Below are 19,421 nucleotides of genomic sequence, written 5' to 3'. Positions count from 1 at the left end.
GCACAGGAGGCATCAGGTTGAAGAAACTGGATGGCCACAACATCAAGACCATTTCTTTTCTAATATGTCTCATGTTATTTCAGAGGATTTGCTTTCCACACACACAGCCATCCCATTCTGGCAAATTCCAGAGCAGAATTTCTCCAGGACAAGGTGCAAGCTGTTAGAAGCTTCCTAAAGCACAAACTACTGAAACTGATTCCATACATGGCAAAGGCAGGAGATGTTAACTGGGGCAATAGCTTATCTGGGCTTACAGAGATCAGCTGAACCTCCTGTAAGAAAATGGATGAAAATGTATGAAATGAAACGAGTATGCTTGGCATGTATAGCTAAAGAACTACTATCAAGAAAATGTTTCTCTGAAGGAACAATTTCCTTCTGTGCCCTTAGCAGCATCTTTACATAAAGCAAGCTCCTTGTACCAAAGAGTTCAACCCTTGCCACATACATGGGGGCCACAAAACATATTCATTCTTTTCGTATTTCTTTCTCCTATAAAGGTTCTTGAGCACATTTCACAATAAAATAGGAACTATTTTCTCAAATTTCAGGCATTTAAAAACACGACTGCATCTGGGATGATACAATTTCTCTGCCAACTCAGGAACAATTCATCAGTGATTATGTTTGTCAGGACACCAGCCAACTGTTCATTAGAGGAGGGAACCAAACATATATATTAACTGGTTAAGTAGACTATACACCCAGAAAAACCTAGCAAACACAATCTCTCCAGGCTTAGAAATCCCTTGCAAAGAGCTTGGCTTTGGAAAAGGCCTTCACTGACTGTCATAAAGGTAGAGATTTTGCCCAGTTTGAATTTGCAAGCAGGATTTGTCCAGCTCACTGTTCTGGAAGACAAATTTCCATAAAGCACCAAGTAAAACACTGGAGGCAAAAGAAAGGTTATCCTAGATGAAAATTAAGAGACCATTCAATCTTCTTGCTTCACAGGCAGAAAACATCACCAGAGTGGGGCAAAAGCACAGAAAGGAATCAATTTGCTGATGCACAGTCTTCTGAATTCTTTTTATTCTCATCCAGTTGAACATTTAAGAGCTGATTTCTTCCTCCCTCCCCTTTTCCAGCTTTAACATGCTGGCTACAGCAGCATGAGGTCATGGTGCGACATCACAGAATTCCCTGCAGAAGCCAGTGGGAAGAGAGGCTTTGCTGGGTGGGTGCCAAGCTTCTGTTCAGACACATACAACCTTAGTACATTTTTCATGCTCTATTTGCTAATTAACAAGGGAAAGAAAGCCATGAAGCTGAAAGTCCAGACATTTCTTTCAGATTGGGTCCCTGGTACAAGCACATAAGCAGAATTGTGTCCAAAGCAAGGCTTTGTCTACTTGCACAGGGAAAGAGCTCAAGGGCACCTTACCTATAGGTAGTCACCTGCAGCACAAAAACAGGAGTCACCTCTAAGGCCAGCACTTGAATTTAATTTAGGATTAGTCAGCAAAAGGTGCCTGAATAGTATATTAACCTGAACTATGCAGACTCAAATATACCTAACATCTGGCCAAACCAGATCTAAATTTCAGCTATTGCTATAGAGAGATATCAAGCCATTAGAGGTCACCTCAGGTGAGTTCTTAATCTGCTCAGAGGGTCTATTTTAGACACCTAGGATACCAAAATGCTTCAGCATGTTACCCACACCAGTTTGTCAGCATTTTCCCTCTCATTTTGTTCCAATTCTAAAAGTGGGCAATGATACTATGTCCATTTGTACCTACAAAACAGACTTGCAGCAATTCATTGCATATTTCAGAACACAGTGCAGTTATTTCTAATAGAACAGTATATTCTGCCTGTCATACACTGTTTCATATACTGTAAGCATTTAGTTCATTGAAACTCTCAAATAAATTGCATTGCTACGTTTTGTGCTAAATTTGGACATGAGCTGCCCAGGGAGAAGTGCATTAAGTTACAGGTCCATGAGTACTGTTCAGATCACACAGTACTACTGAAGACATCCAGGAGAGGGAAGTGAGACAAACCCAAGAGAGCAGAGCAGAGCAAGGGAGTTACCTGGCAGTGCAGTGTGCTGGTGAGCATCTTCGGTGGGAAGCATCAGCAAGCACATCCAGAGAGTACAGAGGAGATAATGGATTGAACTGGAAAGTCAAGAGATTTTATTTAAGCAAAGCATTAAAAGAAATAGTGTCCAGATAAAGCTCCTCAGATCTGTTCTATTCATACACTATAAGGAGACATTCCTGGCACCTCAAGGGGTAAGACTAGATGAGAAAAGACTCTCATTTCAGACAAAAGGCTAGTACAAAGGGCGAAACAGTAAGTCTCATAACCACCTTCTCACAACAGACAGCCTCACCACACTCCTCTTCCAACCTGCATTATTAAAAATGTTGTTTGACCAAGAGGGTAAGTGCTCTATTGCTGCATGCCATGAGAAAAAAGTCTGCTTCTCTTTCAGAAAGCCTCTTGTCTACCTTCACATCACAGAGAAAAAGGTCACTGTTATGAATTGTGGAAGCACAGAACTTTTTCCTTGCATAGAGCAATTCCTGTAGTCCCAAGGGTTGTGTATATCACTGAAACAGACCTCTAGAAGACTCACATCCACCAGGTTAAGTTCACAATGAGCACTCAATTCATTCCATGGCAAGTGAGTTGCTCCTTCCACTCCCCTCCAACCTCACAAGCTGTTTTTGCAAACTGCTTAAAACAAATTTTTGAAGCAATGCATGGTCATACTAATCTAAGATACTCTGTTAGACATACACTAGACAAATCTTGAGGGCATCAAACCTGTGCAAGACAGTTTGCTGTAGAAGATGAAACAGACAGGATTTTTAATGGTCAGGACAGAAATGCAATAATCTGGCCAATCAATGCATGGAACAAACTTTCCTCAATGTGTAAACAGAAGCTTCAGACTGGTAGTTTTTCCAGGGTACCTGCTTCATACTTGTCATTAGGCACTTCCTCTTTATTTATAACTCACACCTCAAGCAGGAAATTAATTTCCATCTTCTTTTCAAAGTGCTACACCAATCTCCAGAACACTTTTCATGTATTACTAGGATTACTGATGCATTTTCAATAAGGACAAAGGAACAATCCACACCTGTAGCAGGACTCATCATACAAGCTATCTGCAACTTCAGAACTCAGTATTAGGCCTTTACCCTCCACCTTTCTAAGAAAGAAGATGCATCACAAAGCTGCTGCAATCAGGGAGCTCCCCCTTAAGTGGGACTGCTAATTTACTGTCAGTGAAGTAACATTGCAACTGCACAGTAGGGAGAATCACCAGGAACCCTCTAATACTAGAATGGCTGATTCAAATTCATTTATGTAAAACAAAAGTTACTTACTTTTGGTCATTTTAAAGTTTATGTAGTTACTCTTATCTTTAGCAGTATAAAAGCAATCTGTAAAATGGTCTCACTAAAGGAAAATACACAATTGCACAACGGCAATTTCTTTAAAATTATTTCTTGTCATATACACATTTCTAGTCACCTGAAAGGTAAAAAAAAATTTCAGTCCTACTGCTCACCAACCATAAAACAACCTGCATAGGAATAAAAAGGAGTGTACATGGCCAGGAAGTGTTACAACATGACTGCTTAAATGAAAGAGAGGTTTATTTACTCTTTTCTATTAAGAACCTGAAATTTTATATCTGAAAGTAAAAAAAAAAACCAAAAAACCAACAACTCCTAGCACTGAAGCTAAGACCTACTGGAGAATATAAAAGTGCACACACAAGAGTTTCAGTTACAAGAATGCCTATTTCTCCTGCTTATCACCTCTTACATTTTTCTGTTACAACTGCTATTTAACTACGTAATTTAAGCTCACCAATTTTTCTTTTCTCTGTGGATGAGACTATCAGGTAGAAGCCTGAGCCAAACAAGGCAAAACAAAGCACTTAAAAAAAAAGAAGAATGTTCCACTTCTTATGGAATTTTGAGAGGCCAAAGCTCCTCCTGTCAAGAAGTATTTTCCCTGCCACTCACTGTCAGAAAGGATGGCCTACACTAACCTGAAACAGGGAGATAAATAAAAGGAGCTCCTGAGGTATTCAGTTTAAATAGACAAAACAACGCCGGAGAAGTGGGCTGTGTTCAAAGCCCAGAAGACATCAGTTAACAAAATGAGAAGGGACAGGAGTGCCTTACCTCATGTGCACAGGCCACAGTGTGTGGGAAATCAGAAGCCAGCACTGTGTTCATTCTAGAGAGAAGGAAACCAAGAAAATAAAAAAGGAAAAGCAGAGTCACCTTACCTGGTTGCGATCTCTCTTCCCCATGGATGGTAACCAAAAACTGGAAGGAGGCAGAGTCGAAAGGACAGGTGGGAGCAATGCCAAGGAACAAACACGGGGGGGAAAAAATGAGGGTTGGGGATAAGAAGAGAAGGGGAAGAACAAAGATGGAGGGAGAAGGAAAAAGATTAAACATCATCAGGAGTCATATTAAAAACAACAAATTTCAGATCCAAGGAAGAAAATAAGGTATCAACAGCTGGTGAAGGCTGGACCCACTGGACTACAGTCAAGACATGCCATCCTTACCTACCCATTCCCCAAAACAGCATTAGGGAGATGCCAAAGGATAACCAGCACGTGCTTTCCAGTGCTAACTACAATTTAAATACACTAACTGGGGAAGGAGACATAACACCAAAGAAAGTAAAAGTAATTTCACAGCTGCCTTGTCAGCATCATTTCTGCAGTCTGGGTATGTGCCCAAAGTACAGCTCCACAAAGAAGCATTTTAAAAAATGAACATATGGGGCTCAGTCTTCTCTTAATGTCCAAAAGATCTGCAGTTACTGCAATGTCACATTATAAGGGAGAACGAAAAAAAAAAAAGCTGACTGGAAAAAAGGGCATTTGAGTAGTGTCCACACATTGGGGAAGCCTTATATAAACATTTGTATATAACAAAGGGGAAGTCAGCAATTACGAGTAGAAGCCCTCAGTAGAATACTGTCTCCCATTCCACAGGTTATGCTTTAAGAGTCCACCCAGCTCTTCAAGTCCTTCACCCCCAAAAGGAAGAGGATACTATAGATCTTTTTCCCCTCCCAAAGTTCTATACAACAGCTGTTGAGGGCCTTACTCTTTCTGGCGTGGATCACTAACAATATGACCTAGCCTCTCGGTGCCCAGAGTGCTCATGGAGGTCTCCTGAAACACAAAGACAGGTAAAAGGTTGCAAATTCACACAGTAAGCAGAGAATAGCCTGCTGCTGCCAGTAAGAACTAATCTTACTCCCCTGGGTCACATCCTTTCCTTATTAGCCCACTCTTACCTAAACATGTTCACTCCTTCCTTTTAGAACTTCACCTGAGATGATTTAACTAGTTAAAATGGCAGAAAATAATTCAATTTTATTTATGAGGCTTGTTTTTTATTTTAGTGATGATTTTCGCTTGCAGGGGGGAGCACGATAAACTGGACTAGAACAAAGTATGTAGCACAAGGATGCATGAGAGCAGGCGAGATGGCTGGGAAGTGCTTCTTTTCATGTTACTGATGTCAGTTGGCTTCAAACAGGCTCAGATAGGACACTACACTATTCCATTAACAGTGGGGATTCACCAACCACCAGTGAATAAATTAAGAAGTGAAAGCATGATGCTTTTGCCCTTCCTGAAAGCAGCAATTCAGCAGCAGGACCTCCAGCAACTAAAGAAAAGGTAGGTCCTGGGAGAAAGGACTTGCTCCGGGAGTATGTTGCTTCCTGCAAGATGCTGCCCTGTGTATGTGCTCAATGCTGGCATACATGTACACACACAGCCTGAAGCACCAGCTGTTCACATCTGCATAGTAACTGCCTCCAAGAAAGTATACTTTTCAGGAAGAGGCTGAAGATGAGGGCAAAAGTCTTTCACAGATAAGGTTTGTTTGTGCAAGGCACATAGGCAAAACACACTCAAAGTCTGGGGGCAGTTGTAGCAGCAGGGGTGAAAGATGGGCTATTTGTTACAGCAGGAAAATTATTAACTTAAAGTGCCATAATGTTTAAATTTACAGTTTATTACTGTGTAAATTACAAGCCATACTTTTGGTAATTAGCAGCTCGCTGGCGGGGAGCTCTGAATGAAACTCATTATTTATGATTACAATTTCGAGAGAGATGGGGAAGGGGGAGCAGTGACCTCCGCTGCAAATGACAAAGATCCCTTTAAGGTGATGAAGATGAATTAAACAAGTAAATATTATCCTTCTCATTTGGATCATTAGAGGTGTGCCGCCAGGCCCAGCCACTTGCAGGTGGCCTCAGGAACCCTACGTGTAAGTCAGTTTCTTGCCAGCTGAGGATTCATATTTTGAATGCCGGTTACAATTAAGCAAGGTGAGTGGAAGAAAGAAGGGGCAGACAAGGATCTTTCAAGTATGACTGAACAGAAGGCAGCTGTCGCACTCCTCTAGACTCCGGGCCCCCCTATCACACCTTGTTAGCAGACTACGGCCAGCCAGCTCAGAATTTATGCCAGTGTTTTCAAAACCACAGAAGCACATCACAATAAAAAGAAAAGCCAAACACAGTCAACACCTTCCTTCTCAGAACCATCTTTTACAACAAACAGGAGCATTCAATACTCCATGATGCAGACCTAACCAGGTGTACCACTCTCTTTTAGACAGACATCAGCAAACTACATTTTTTTCTATTAAAAAAGAACTTATTTTGTTTGGTGTTTGCCCTACATATACTAAAACTAGTCAATAGCTTTGGACAGCTTTGTCTGCATTTACTGTATATTCCTTTTTACTCTCCTGTCTTCCAACTAAAAATGCAACTGCTAAAACCACCTTCCTTTGCTGCCATTCATATCAGTCTTCTTTCCTATATAAAATTTGGCCTTCCTTCACCTTTGAGGCACCTCTTTCCCCTTGTACTCTCAGATGAGCATGCACAAGTCTCATGCCATCATCATTTTCCCCTACATTGTGTCTAAATCCTCTTGATATTTATGCTCCCTGTCATTCTTCTGCAGGCCTCCTTTCATACTGCTTTCAGCACTGATCAGCTGTCTTTGCCACTCCAAATGTGCCTTAAAATCCACTTAGTCACTCAATCATCTTCTGACAGTCAAAGCAGTTAAACAAATCAAACAACACATGAAACAAAAAATATACAGGACCACTTTCTGCAGAAAACAATTTACATGGTATCTTAGAATAGTACTTCAGGATTGATCAGAATTTGAAATACAAAATTACCATGTTTCAAAAGGGCATACCTTGCCAACCAGCCTCCTCCGACCTTTACGGAGACAACGGGCAGCAGCTCCTGGAAGGCGATTCAGACGAGCATGAAATCCTGAAAACCAAACACAGAAAAACTGAGCAATGAACACAGAAGATTCTTTGTGACAAAACCACCAGGAAAATTCCTTAGTTCAGTAATCAAATCAAATCCTCTGTCTCTTGTTTTTCAGTCTCGAAGATGTAGCTATGCCAATTTATTCACAAATCGAATAAAATCCTTACTTTTAAAAAAAGGAAGACTGCCAGTGGGAAGTTGGTATGACTTATTTCAGTAAATTCACCAATAGTGCAGCATTTTCTTAACTGGATTTAAAAAAAAAAAAAAAAGATCACCAATATTTACACGAATTACCTATGTTTAAATGTAACACCTATGAACAGAATCTGCTCTTGCCATCATATCAAAAGTTCTCAAACACAATTCCTTATGGACCTCACCTCTCTGAGCTGGCCGTGAGGGCAATAGGAAGGTGGAAACAGAGAGCTTGCCCAGGCCTGAGTCAATCCTCTCCACTTCAGATCGGTGATCAGCTCCCCATTTGGGAAGAAGGTTCGGGACAGTGAATCCTGGAACACATTCTCCTTCATAAAACCAATCACTTTGCTCATCATCTCCTAAAGAAATAGGATGGAATTAGCCATAAATAACATCGGTGTACTCTGTGACAGTCCCTCAAAATACTACAAGTAGGCACATCTGAATGTGAAACAGCTGAAGTCTCATTAGGAATTCGTTCTTGAAGAGCCTTATATTTGTATTCTGTTTCAATGATCCTCAGTAACTATGGGGCCTCACTAAATGCTTTAAACTATCCAACTCATCAGTCTCCAGAATTTCCCTATAGAACAAAGCCTCTTTATAGACCTGCCTAGGGCAGGTTTAGCACTCTGTTGCTACTGCATCTCATCAACCTTAGTTCAACATTGTGTGATGTCTTATGCAGAACTCTTTCTCTGAAGTAATTACTGCGACACCAGAAGAGGCCAATCATTTGGCACATGTAATAGGCTGTCACAGGAGAGACTTCACAAGAGGGGAAGACCAGGCTCACAGTGTAAGCAAAAGAAACATACTGATGAGAAAGACCCCTAGTCTCCTAAGACAGCAGCTAAGACGAAAATACAGAACTATCTGAATTGGTCACTCTGAGTTCAAGCACCATGCTGTGAGCTGCTTTCGATCAAAATTTCTTAGAATCTCTCAGAACTACAAATCCTCTGCAAAACTAAGGCAGCAGCATCAGAAGTCATGACCAAACTCTCCATGGAGCTAGATCACTGTAGTTCACACAGCTGCAGCCTAAAACTGAACTGCATCACACTGTTCATAGTAAATCTGTCTGAAATTCCCTCAGAGCAGTAGCACATGAGCAGCATGTGAAAAAAAAAAGCAGGAGGACAGCAAAGAACCTGACACACGTAGCATTTCAGAAGCCAAACTCACATAGTCCCATGCAATTGCAAGATGCTTCACCTTGCCTTAAAAAACTAACACATCTAGTGTAGGGAAAATTCTCATTTGCCTACCATTAAGTCTCAACTCAAGCATCATCACTTACACTCCTTTCCTCACTGAGTTACATTATTCCTGACCAAAGTCCATTATGCCACACGTCTTGCTGGGAAAGAAAAAAAAAAAAAGAAAAAAAGAAAAAGACAGGAAAAAAATAAGAAAATAAAAGAAAATAGAAAAAATAAGAAAAAAGAAAAAAGAAAAAAAGAAAAAAGAAAATAATGAAAAAAGAAAAATAAAGACAAATAAAAACAGAAAAAAGAAAAAAAAGAATACAAGAAAGTAAAAAAAAACTCATCCTAGTAAGAATGCTCCAGTCTTGCACATAACAGAAGCAGCAACATACAAAACCAACTCTGATCAGCAACAGGTAGGAGGACAACCTGAACGCTTTATCCTAGAGCTCTGACATTGTTTTTTCTGTCCTGAATCAAGCTGACCCACCAGTTATATCTTTAAATATAAAAACCCCACCTCCACTTCATAGCAAATTAAGTAACATTGGGTAGCTCTTCTAAGAGAGCATAATTTGTGCAAAACTACTCCTAGAAATTTGGGTCTGTGAGCATAGTCTACCTCAAATCACTATTTTCACAAGACAAACTTTAATGATCAGCATCATATGCTAATATTCACTAATTTTCACTGTGAGAGATCCCAATGCATGTAACAAATATAAAACCAAAAGAACCCCACCTTACAATCAAATTATGAACTAGGATCATTCTCACAGAAGCATGCTGGTATGTGCAGTTGCAAAGATGATTTATTTAATTAGCAGCAGCACAAATATTACATGATGCAACCTCAAAAGAAGGAGGGAAAAAACCTGCATTTAAGAATGCTGCCAGTTTAAATTTCCCATTATTCAGCCTGGAGTTGTGCTGGAAACTATTTATAAGGTGGTGATTATCTGTGACAAAAAAAAATTGTGCTCGCTCCATCTCACTGACATGGAAAGCTGTTGTTTTTTGTTTACTTCTTGACTAAGAATTGTCAAGAAAAAAAAAGGAAAATGAGGTATTTTTTATTTAGTCTGAAAGCACAACAATATTTTTAACCCTTTCAATGGAACTGTAAGCTAATACATCTTGGCCAGAAAGCTATCACAGTATAAATTGTTTGAACAGAGAGAGACCAGATGACAAGGATGTCAAACTTCTTCTCTTACCTAAACAGGGAAGGCTTTGTAATTGGCCTTTATTAATTTATCTCAGTAATATTTCTACATGTTCCTGTATATTGAGCATCCTACTTCTAGTAGCAGCCAAAAATTAATGTCTAAAACAGGATATAAAATCAGGGCAAGTATATAGGACAAGCATATAGACAAGTATATATATATATATATATATATATATATATATACACACTACCCAGTCTCCATCAATCTTGTGTCAGGTGATGAAGTAAAACACTTCAGTCACCACTCTGCTTTGTCATCTGATATACAAGTGCTCACTAATTTCAGCTCCCCCTGAACAATCATCAGTAAAAAGAGGGCAAAAGATTCTACTTTTCTGTTGTCTTTGAAGAACCAGAGTCTGGAAACAGTTATTTTTCAGCAAAGGTCAAAGCTGATATTTGAAATCCCTGCTCTTAAGGGAAGTATTATACTCCCCTAAGACCACAGATTGGTCCGACAGCCTAAAATACCATCAGAAAACACAAAAGCATGTTTGCTACCATTGTGTTGCTTCACACAGGTACCTGGGCCATTAACAAGCTAGTGGAAGCAGCATATTCTACTGAGCTATACTTTAGCACTTGTATATTCCCAGAAGAGATCTCATCCAAATCTTAGCCTGTGAAATGTGACAGAATCAGAGTGCACAGAATTGCAGGTCTCTAGGGTCGCATTCCACATGCTCCAAATGTAACAGTCCTCAATGCCTATGTGCCTACTACAACCTATTTCACACTTACTTCTGCCATATCCCCCATCAACTGAACACTGTGCTGTGGTTGGTAACTAAAACCAGATTGCACTTCACACTCAAAACTCCTAAGATACCATTTCTACAACAGACACTGAAAATACCACATTCAATTAATGCACACAAGAGCAAGGTTGGAACACGTATTTAAAGAAATAAATCACATAGTTCCATCATCTTCTTAGCACAGCCTATTAGGTGACTTGTCAGTATTACATAATTTTTCCCCCCATCTTCTTTTCCTGCCCATAGAGAAAACAACTAACAGATTCAGGCACTAATGGTATGTAGACACTTAAAACATCTACAGAAAAATCATAAGCTGTGCCCTTTCATTATGAAGACCTCTCAAATTCCTCTTGTATGTCTGTGCTTTTCCACAATAATAGCTTCTTATATTGCAAATATTATGGATCTGATGCACAAAGTATTTTATCAGGAAAATGTAGTGTTATGAAAAAATCATACATTTGTAGCCCTCATCTTATTTCTTAACTTCTAGCCACTCCCTGCCACCAGTTTTTCCTCACACACCTCTCTCTGTCTCTCTTCAAACATATATCTTTGCATTTATAAAGAAAGCAAGAAATTCATGAGGAAAATCACAGGACAGTTGTTACCTTGGCGGCCTTCATCATTGGTAAACAGGCCAGTATCACTACTGCTGCAAACACTGCTGGTTTCACTGGAACAAAAAAAGAGAAAAGAAAACAAGGTTACAATTGCAACAGCACAATACAAAAACTACATTTTACATTTTACTTTTACAAGACCAAAATGCTTTACATGTCTCACAAAAACTGTATTTCAGTCAGATACATGACTGGCTCTAGAACAGAACATAACTACACTTATCAATGCTGCATCACTTGAAAAAGAGTAGAATCCTGTATCTAGTTTAGTTCTAAGTTATCAAGAAGTAATTAATAAAATGGCATTTGCCTGGGGTACTAGAATTAATAACCTAAATATGGTATCATCTCAAATACTCACCAGGAAATTACACGCAGTTAAAAACTCTGTCTTTGGGTCACTTAACAGCTACTGAAAGCCCTCTTTGGTTTTCTACTTCAGATTTCTTTTCCTCAAAAATGTTACACTGTCACACAAACAGCTTCCCCCCCCCCAAACTTTTATTCTATAAGGAGTAAAGAGCAGCTGCGACATTTACAATTCTCCAGCTAAATACCTTAGCACAGCATGACCTGCTGTTGCTGAATGTAACCTTGTCATAGCATGCTTTGCATTTGCTGAAGCACTGAGAGATTTAATTCTTCAACAAAAGAATAAAACTAGAAATTAATGTGTAGAAAGCCATTAAAATTGACTGCAAAGCTAGATGAATATTTGTAGAAGTACATGTCCGTGTCAGTCCCAAGCATCTGAAGGCTTTAATGCTGACCTGAAATCATTCCTTGGATACTTCAGGCAATACTTCCTCTGATTTAGCCAAGAGATTCTAGGACAAGCAGAAACTACTTACTGCCTACTCCCTGAACGCTAAGACCTTAGATGCAAATGCAGGTATAAGTCAGCACTAGAATCGGTCTCAAATCAGGGAATGCTGTTTTAAAGTATCTCTGGATGCCTCTTTTCCAGGGAAACTGGATCATACTAGAGACCAGTATCAACTGGAAACCCCTTGATTTACAAGGCTGAATGATGAGGGACCACAAAATATGTCAATCCAAAGAACTGCAGGAACAGAATAAAACTCTATTTTGTGAGCATATTGCTGTTCTTAGAAAATGCACTGTAAAGTTCAAACTAATTAACTCATCATGCTGGTATCTAAAATTCTGCATCTTCATCATTGTATAAAGGCCATTTATACTTAATGGATGAACAATTTGTACAGCATCCTCACCTTCCAGCATGTAAGTTAATATTAAATTCCAAATTAATCCATTACAAAGCTTGACTGTGCATTCATCCTCCCACATATACACCACAGCAATCATGGCCAAGGACTGAGAACCACAAATTAATTGTTTTATCCCAAGCTCTCCTACCAACTCACTGTATGACCCTGGGCCAATCTCTTAGCGTGCCTGCTTTCCCTTTTGATAGTTTGGATAAACAATCCTCACAAGCTGCAGATGCGAGGACCAAGCGACAGCTTCATAAGGGTTTTAGCATCCTCAGAAGAAAGGTGTCTGAGAAAGGAAAAAGCACTGACAAGTATCCAGGTCATATTAACAGTACTTTAAGCATTCTGTTGCACTGAGAGCTCTTTAGTTGCTTGGAGAAAAGCATCACTGCCAGTGCTTTACAGGAACAAACTTTCAGGGATTTCACCCTCTTCACTACCCCTTTTACACTGCAGGGCTGAACACAAACTAGACTCCTATGCAGGCCTTTCTGCAGGTCCAGTAAGCACTGATTAATGACCTCCACTTGCAAAGGAGGCTACTTACCTTAACCATGAAATAATGAATGCTATTGATCCAACAAGCTACTGCTATAGAGTATTATTGATCACCCAATCTTTGGTTAAAATGGTCCTCATTTAGCAATTTCACTGTCGCAAACACCTGGAGCAAAGCATGCTTATAATTAAATACTTTGGGGGAGTTAAACAGAGAGGTGATGGACAGAGATCTCAGGTTTCCCCCATTTATTCTTTTGCCTGAGCTATTGTTTGTGTCAAGAGGGATATTGATTTTCTATAAAAATAAGAAAACAAGAGGCACCGAGGGGCTGCAGAAGGTCAGGCTGGGCTGGAGAAGGAGGGGAAGCAGAACACTCTGTCTTTGTCACTTGCCTTCCAAGAGAGAGGAATTTTTTTTTTTTTTATGGAGAGACTGGCCTCCAATTCATCAGCTTAGCCAGACTCATGAGTGCAACTGCAGACTGTCATCAAAGCAGCTCTCTTCCAAAGGGTAAAGCAACTTAACTGCACATTCAGGATGGGAAATGTTCATATTCCCAGGCCAGAACATTGTACTGGTTTTGGCTGGCACAGAGTTAAATTTTTCTCATAGTAGGACTTTGGTTCTATGTTTTGGGTTTGTGACCAGTGTTGATAATACAGGGATGCTTTAGTTATCGCTGAGCAGTGCTTACACAGTGCCCTGCCAGTAAGCAGGCTGGAGGTGCACAAGATCGGAGGGCACACAGGCTGGACAACTGACCCTGACTGACCACAGTCATATCCTACACCATATAACGTCATGCTTAGCAATAAAAGCTGGGAAAAAGAAGAATGAAGTCAGCGAAATTTGAAGTTGTGGTGTTTGTGTTCCCGAAGAATGTTATAAATGATGGAGTTCTACATTCCTGGAGATGGCTGAACACCTGCGCACTGATAGGAAGTAGTGAACTCCTTATTTTGCTTTGCTTGCACACATAGCTTTTGCTTTACCTAAAGCTGAGAGTTTTCTCACTTTTACTCTTCCATTTTCCTCCCTCATCCCTGCAGGGGAATGAGCAGGTGGCTTTACGGAGCTGAGCTGCCTATCCAGGTTAAACCACAACAAATACATCAAGATTAAGGCAGTGAAATCTTACAGCATTGGTGGGTCAGTAGAACCCCAGGTTTGAAAAAGTCACAGTAAGTTTTGGTACGTGAAAACAGATGAGACCAACTGCATATCTTTCACAAGTAAACACACTACTCAAAGTGATTTTTAGACAGCTCTTGTACTATGATTTGTTCTGCCCTCAAACCAAACCCAGACCATTCTAGAAATACCTAGCTTAGACCAACAAGAGAAGAAACTTCAGCACTCAACATGTAATTTGTCTTTATTATGGCTGCAGGGAATCTCAAAACGTTTAGGGACAGAAAGGCATGTTACTTCTAACAGTCTTAGCAGCTAATTGTCACCTTCGTACAATATACAAACAATTGCTTAAACTAAAACCACTTGTTTCTTCTGTTTGCATAATTATTTATAGATCAGGCATTGGGTCATGTCATTACCCAATTCAGAACCATCATAATTTCCTTATCATGTTCCTGCACATTCAATCTTCTCTCAATTTATGTTCACCTTTTGCCGTGTTTGGCACACAATTTCTAAGATTTCATTATAATGCACACTTGAATCACAATACTGCAGCTCATCTTCCTCCAGAAAAGGACTGGGCATAGTCCCACAATCAAAGTAGAAAAAAAACATTTCCTCATTAAGAACACATATTCAAGACTTTCTCAGTGAATGGGAGTTTTTCAACTGAATAAATAGGTCTTTGACCTGGCTTAGGATTAGAAGCCTACTAGAAAGCAGAGAAAATAGTGGATATTTCAGCATTTACAGATTCATTCCTGTATAACAAACCAAAGCAATTGCTAGTGTAGGGAAGGAAAAAGAAGCTAAAAAAAAAAAATCCACTTTGAATACACAGTTTGCCTGAAAACCTGTTTTGTCACATCCCCTATTGTTATAGGGGTGAACAGTAGTGGAACCAGCTCAGTATAAAAGTTTTGTAAATCACCAGATCACCACAGACTGCATCCAAGTCCCACAAACAGCACTAGTCACCTTTTGTCCCATCAACTTGTGATGACAACCACACCATTTGCTATCCCAGGCATCCAGTTTTCTTCTCCCTTCCTTAGGATATGCCCTTGTCATACATCTGTGAAAAGTACTTCTCTTACTGTACCAGAAAAAACAGCTATAGCACAGTAGGAGTGAGGCAAACACAGCCAGTTTCACTGTGCTGCAAGCAGCAAAGTGCTATATTTAGAGCAGCAGAGACCAAAGCATGATCATTCACTGCTGAGAGGGATACTCTGCAGTGAAGAGGGCTGCATGTATTCCTCCCTCCAACTGTGGCCCTCCCTAGTGAGTCACAGCACAGATCACACATGTGGTGTTGGAGAGGTCAAATATTCCAAGCACTAGCTTTCCAGAGAGAGTCCCAAGGATTTGGCAGCAGATGGTAAGTGTCATTTGATGCATACACTAGCACAATAATTAGTCTGAGAGCAAGGGACAACTGAGACAGAACAAAGCCATCTCCCAGCATGGTCCTCAAGTAACAGTCTGGACATAGCTCTTTATTTACTCTTTCCAAGGCTGGCACAAAAAAAGGCTGGATGAAAGCCTGCTGGTTTAAGTTCAAGTTTGACATGATGGAACAGACCGACTGGTGTTAGAAAAACCAACTCAAGGAAAACTGTCCATCACTGCCACATCTAGTAAGGGTATCTCTCAGTCCATCACCGCTGACATGCACTCTTCAGGGGCTACTTAGCACACTTCTTTTCCTGGACTAAGAGCAAACAGCTCTGAGAAGATAAAACTACTTTAACAAGTAGTAACAAGAAGTTTCCATTCACAAGTTTCTTGTAAAACCCCACTTTACACCCACTTTTTAGCAACAACAGCCACTGTTGAAAGAAAAAAGTGACCACACTGTAAGAGTTACATGCTACTTATCACAACTGGCCCTGTAAAAAGGCAATAGTGGTTCCCTAGACCACAGTGAGGACTTACTATAACCTAAGCTTTTCACAGGGTCCCAGAAAATACCACTGAGAAGTTTGCAATTCCAGCTATTATCCACAAAGCCATAATAATGAAGTGCCACCTGTCCACTCTGACAAACTGCAGGACCTAGATTGTCACAACACTTAACTGAACCTCAACATATGAACAATCATACTGTATCAAAAAGTTAGACTTCCCAAATCCCCTCTATTTGATAGCGATATTACAGTGCTTGAGAAAAGAACATGAGAACATGACAAATGCAGACTTCTCTGTATGCTCCTCTAGCTTTTAGAAGTCAGCAGTTTAAGGACTTCCTGAGCGGGATTTTTCATCTGGGCTGTAATGTTTAACAGCTCCTGATATATCTATGCTCCACACTTCCCTTTTGAACATATTTAAATTTTGACCTCTAAAATGTCCTGCAGTAGAGTTCCAGACTGCATGTTTCATGAAAAATAATATGTTTTGCTTAAATGTCTCCTCAATGTCTGCTGTTCTTACACAATGATTATTAAAAAATCAGCAATCACATTTGCTTTTTGTATGCTATTCATTAAGAAATTTCCTCCATTTGATTCTTAGCAGATGCCTCTTTTCTAACCTGAAAAAATTCTTCAGACAGAAGCAGTTTTATTATCCCAAACCTTCAACGGAGAGAATAAAATTCACACTTGGAGAAAAAAATTCCAAAGCGCAACACAAACTTAGACCATGACATCTGCATGTCTCATTTTAATCCTCTGCATGTAATTCTGCCACAAATTCATCAAAGTTCTCCAAAACTGGACACCAAGACATCAGACTCCACTGTTTGCACAGGCTTATCCTGTAAGTAACATAAGCTCCCCATAACTTTTCCATTGTTTCACCACATTCTCCCCATAGCTAGACTTTGACGATCAGATTCAGAGCGGAAACGTAGAAATGCAGGCAAGGTTAGACTGAGGTTTACACAGTACCTGCACAGAGGGCTAGCAGTAAGGATCTGTTATCTACTACTACTTATAGTAAATGCTGAAAACAAGAAACTGAGATCACTTCCTATCAATCACACAACACAAGTGCCAGCTGTGGGTTTATTCCCCAAACCATAGGCCACAAGCATGCCACCTTGTAGCTGCAAGGCCACAGACATTTCAGAGGACTCCTTGTGTAACAAGAGCCAGAAACATACCAGCCTGCCAACTTTTCAAGGAAGCATTCTGGATCATCATACAGTACTGACAGGAAAGACTTAGAAAAAATCTACAGTTTAGAAGCAGCTGAGATATTTCTCATCTTCAAACAGAGAGCAGTACTGAGTAATTTTAAGAACTTCAAAAAGCAAGGCACAGCATTTACAAGCAGCTGCAAGCAAGGCGGCCATCTGACTAGCACAGAGAAGAAACCAAGATCTCACCATTCCGACATGTTTTCATCTGAGCCCTGTTTCTGATCATCAGCTTCACACTCCATCCGCTCCTTCCTTCCCCCATTGCTGAGGAAGGGCCTTTTCTCCCCTGACTCGCAAAGGCCATGACTGGATGATGTCCAAGGGGCATTCTCTTTCCAGCGTGAAAGACGCTGTTTCTTGGCTGACTTGAACCTGCAGCCCCTCTCATAGTTCCATTCTGACACCCTGAGCTTTTGCTGGAGACTGGCAGCCACCTCTGATGTCACACGTTTGACTTTCCGTCGGCGCCTGAGAGGTCGACAGGATGCATTCTCTGTAAAGGAGTCTGACTCATGCCACAAGTGTTGCTTGCTCCTCAGGGTGGCACTAAGAGCTGGATGTCGTTTGACCACTGCCATGTCATCAGAGTCACTGAAATTAGCTGTCAGCACCTCACGGCAATCCTTAACAGCTTCGTCCAAGCTTGACTCTGAGGCCTCGCTGTAGCAGCAGGCATGTTCTGCCTGATGCGTGAAGTCTGAGCGTCGTTTACGACCCCGTCTCTTGCGAAGCTGACGCCGCTGCTGCCGCGGGCTTAGGGCCATCTCTTCCCATAGCTCATCCAGTTTGTTTTGCTCTGAAGTCTGCTCTAAAGCTGAAGCCAAGTCATGCACCAGTTCATCCATTGGCAATGCCTACTAAAAATGACAACAAATAATTAGCACCAGACGTAAATACTGCTACCAACACATCACTGGACTGTGGTATGCTAGAGCCGTTGTAACATTAATGGAGTTAGACACTTACTTTGAAGCTACCTGGGAGGACCCAGTGCAAGATAACTGCCACTTCCTGGGCTAACACTCACTTCTTCTTTCTGCAAGAGTTAAATCCCTCTTCTAGCCATGGTGGCACAGATTTCTCTCTACTGCAGCAGTTGGGTTGAGTGCTCTGTGTCTGAGAAGGTCTAAAAGGTTCATCTTTTGTGTTGAAGCAGCATGCTCAATTACACATCCCAAAGGGTATGGAAGCCTGCAACTAGTTTTTGCTACCCGGTGTCAGTAAAGCCACAGAGAAGGGTCAGCCTGCTTGACAAACAGATTGAGTCTTCCAAAAAGTAGACAAGCAGCAAAGCTGGGAGTAAAACAGATGGTAAAACAGGTAGTTTGCAAGCCAGCATCACTTCAACAGAAAAGCAAGGCGCACGGGACCCTGAGCTCCTCAGAACAGGGTGTAGGAGACCAAGCCCCAACTCCTACTGCCGAAAAATACCACCCCTAAATTCAGGGCTGTCAGTGTGCTAATCCCAAAGTCCTGGCCAAATCCCTCACCTCACAACACCCCTCTCCCTACCCGTGCCTTGTAGGCGTGGGACTTCACTCCCCACCGGCCTCAGAAACACCCGCACTCCCAGCCCGGCGAACTACCCACTGCCACAGGCCGCCTGCCTCAGCCCTCAGCGACCCGGCCGCACTGACTCCCTCCTCTGGGGAGACGCCGCTACTTCTGCCCGACACCCCCCAGCTTCACCGGGAAAAGCCGGGAGAACTGCCCTCACCATCCCGGACGCGCAGCCTCCTGCCGGGCCTCCCCACGACCCCGCTCACCGGCCAGCGCCCCGCTCCGCCAGCCCCTCGTCAGCGCCGCTTCCGGCCTCCCCGGCCCACTTCCTCCGCCCGCCCCGCCTGCGGGCGGGGCCGCCGCCGAGCCCTGACGGCCCGGCCGGGCAGCGGCCCGCCCCGCCGGCCGGCCCGCCTCCGGGCGAGGACTGCTGCCGGGTTCGTGCTTCGCTCTGTGTTTACACTGCGGCTGGTGCCGCCGGCGGAGTCATTACTGAGCCCTTACCTGCCAGCGGGGCAGCCCTTGCCATATACGTAACCTTTAGAT

At 41.6% G+C, this 19,421-nt stretch overlaps 1 protein-coding gene across 14 annotated transcripts in view; it reads right to left on the bottom strand.

Annotated features, from left to right (window-relative positions):
• Window positions 1–19,194, bottom strand: part of GPATCH2L (G-patch domain containing 2 like) — a 41,441-nt gene extending 22,247 nt beyond the window's left edge. For 4 of the 14 annotated variants that reach the window (XR_015772883.1, XM_088057394.1, XM_088057385.1 and 1 more), the window contains exons 1-8: window positions 19,093–19,174; window positions 17,562–18,229; window positions 11,339–11,403; window positions 7,707–7,883; window positions 7,241–7,320; window positions 5,109–5,176; window positions 4,164–4,218; window positions 2,044–2,129 (exon numbers count right to left, since the gene is read on the bottom strand). Coding sequence is in view for 13 of the 14 variants with exons in the window: in XM_088057394.1 (XP_087913520.1) it covers window positions 2,044–2,129; window positions 4,164–4,218; window positions 5,109–5,176; window positions 7,241–7,320; window positions 7,707–7,883; window positions 11,339–11,403; window positions 17,562–18,229; window positions 19,093–19,095 (1,202 nt within the window). In the remaining variant the exon portion in view is untranslated. Of the gene's footprint in view, window positions 1–2,043; window positions 2,130–4,163; window positions 4,219–4,270; window positions 4,311–5,108; window positions 5,177–7,240; window positions 7,321–7,706; window positions 7,884–11,338; window positions 11,404–17,561; window positions 18,233–18,341; window positions 18,669–19,092 lie in introns of all 14 variants that reach the window. The other 10 variants (XM_014249903.2, XM_014249898.2, XM_014249904.2 and 7 more) reach the window with 8 other exon arrangements.
• Between the last annotated feature and the right edge of the window lie 227 nt (window positions 19,195–19,421).

The sequence above is a fragment of the Pseudopodoces humilis genome, chromosome 7, assembly GCF_049639895.1.
Source record: "Pseudopodoces humilis isolate 2021_Gansu_Grassland_sample_001 chromosome 7, ASM4963989v1, whole genome shotgun sequence".
In the NCBI taxonomy this organism is placed as follows: domain Eukaryota; kingdom Metazoa; phylum Chordata; class Aves; order Passeriformes; family Paridae; genus Pseudopodoces; species Pseudopodoces humilis.
This window is presented reverse-complemented; position numbering and strand designations above follow the sequence as displayed.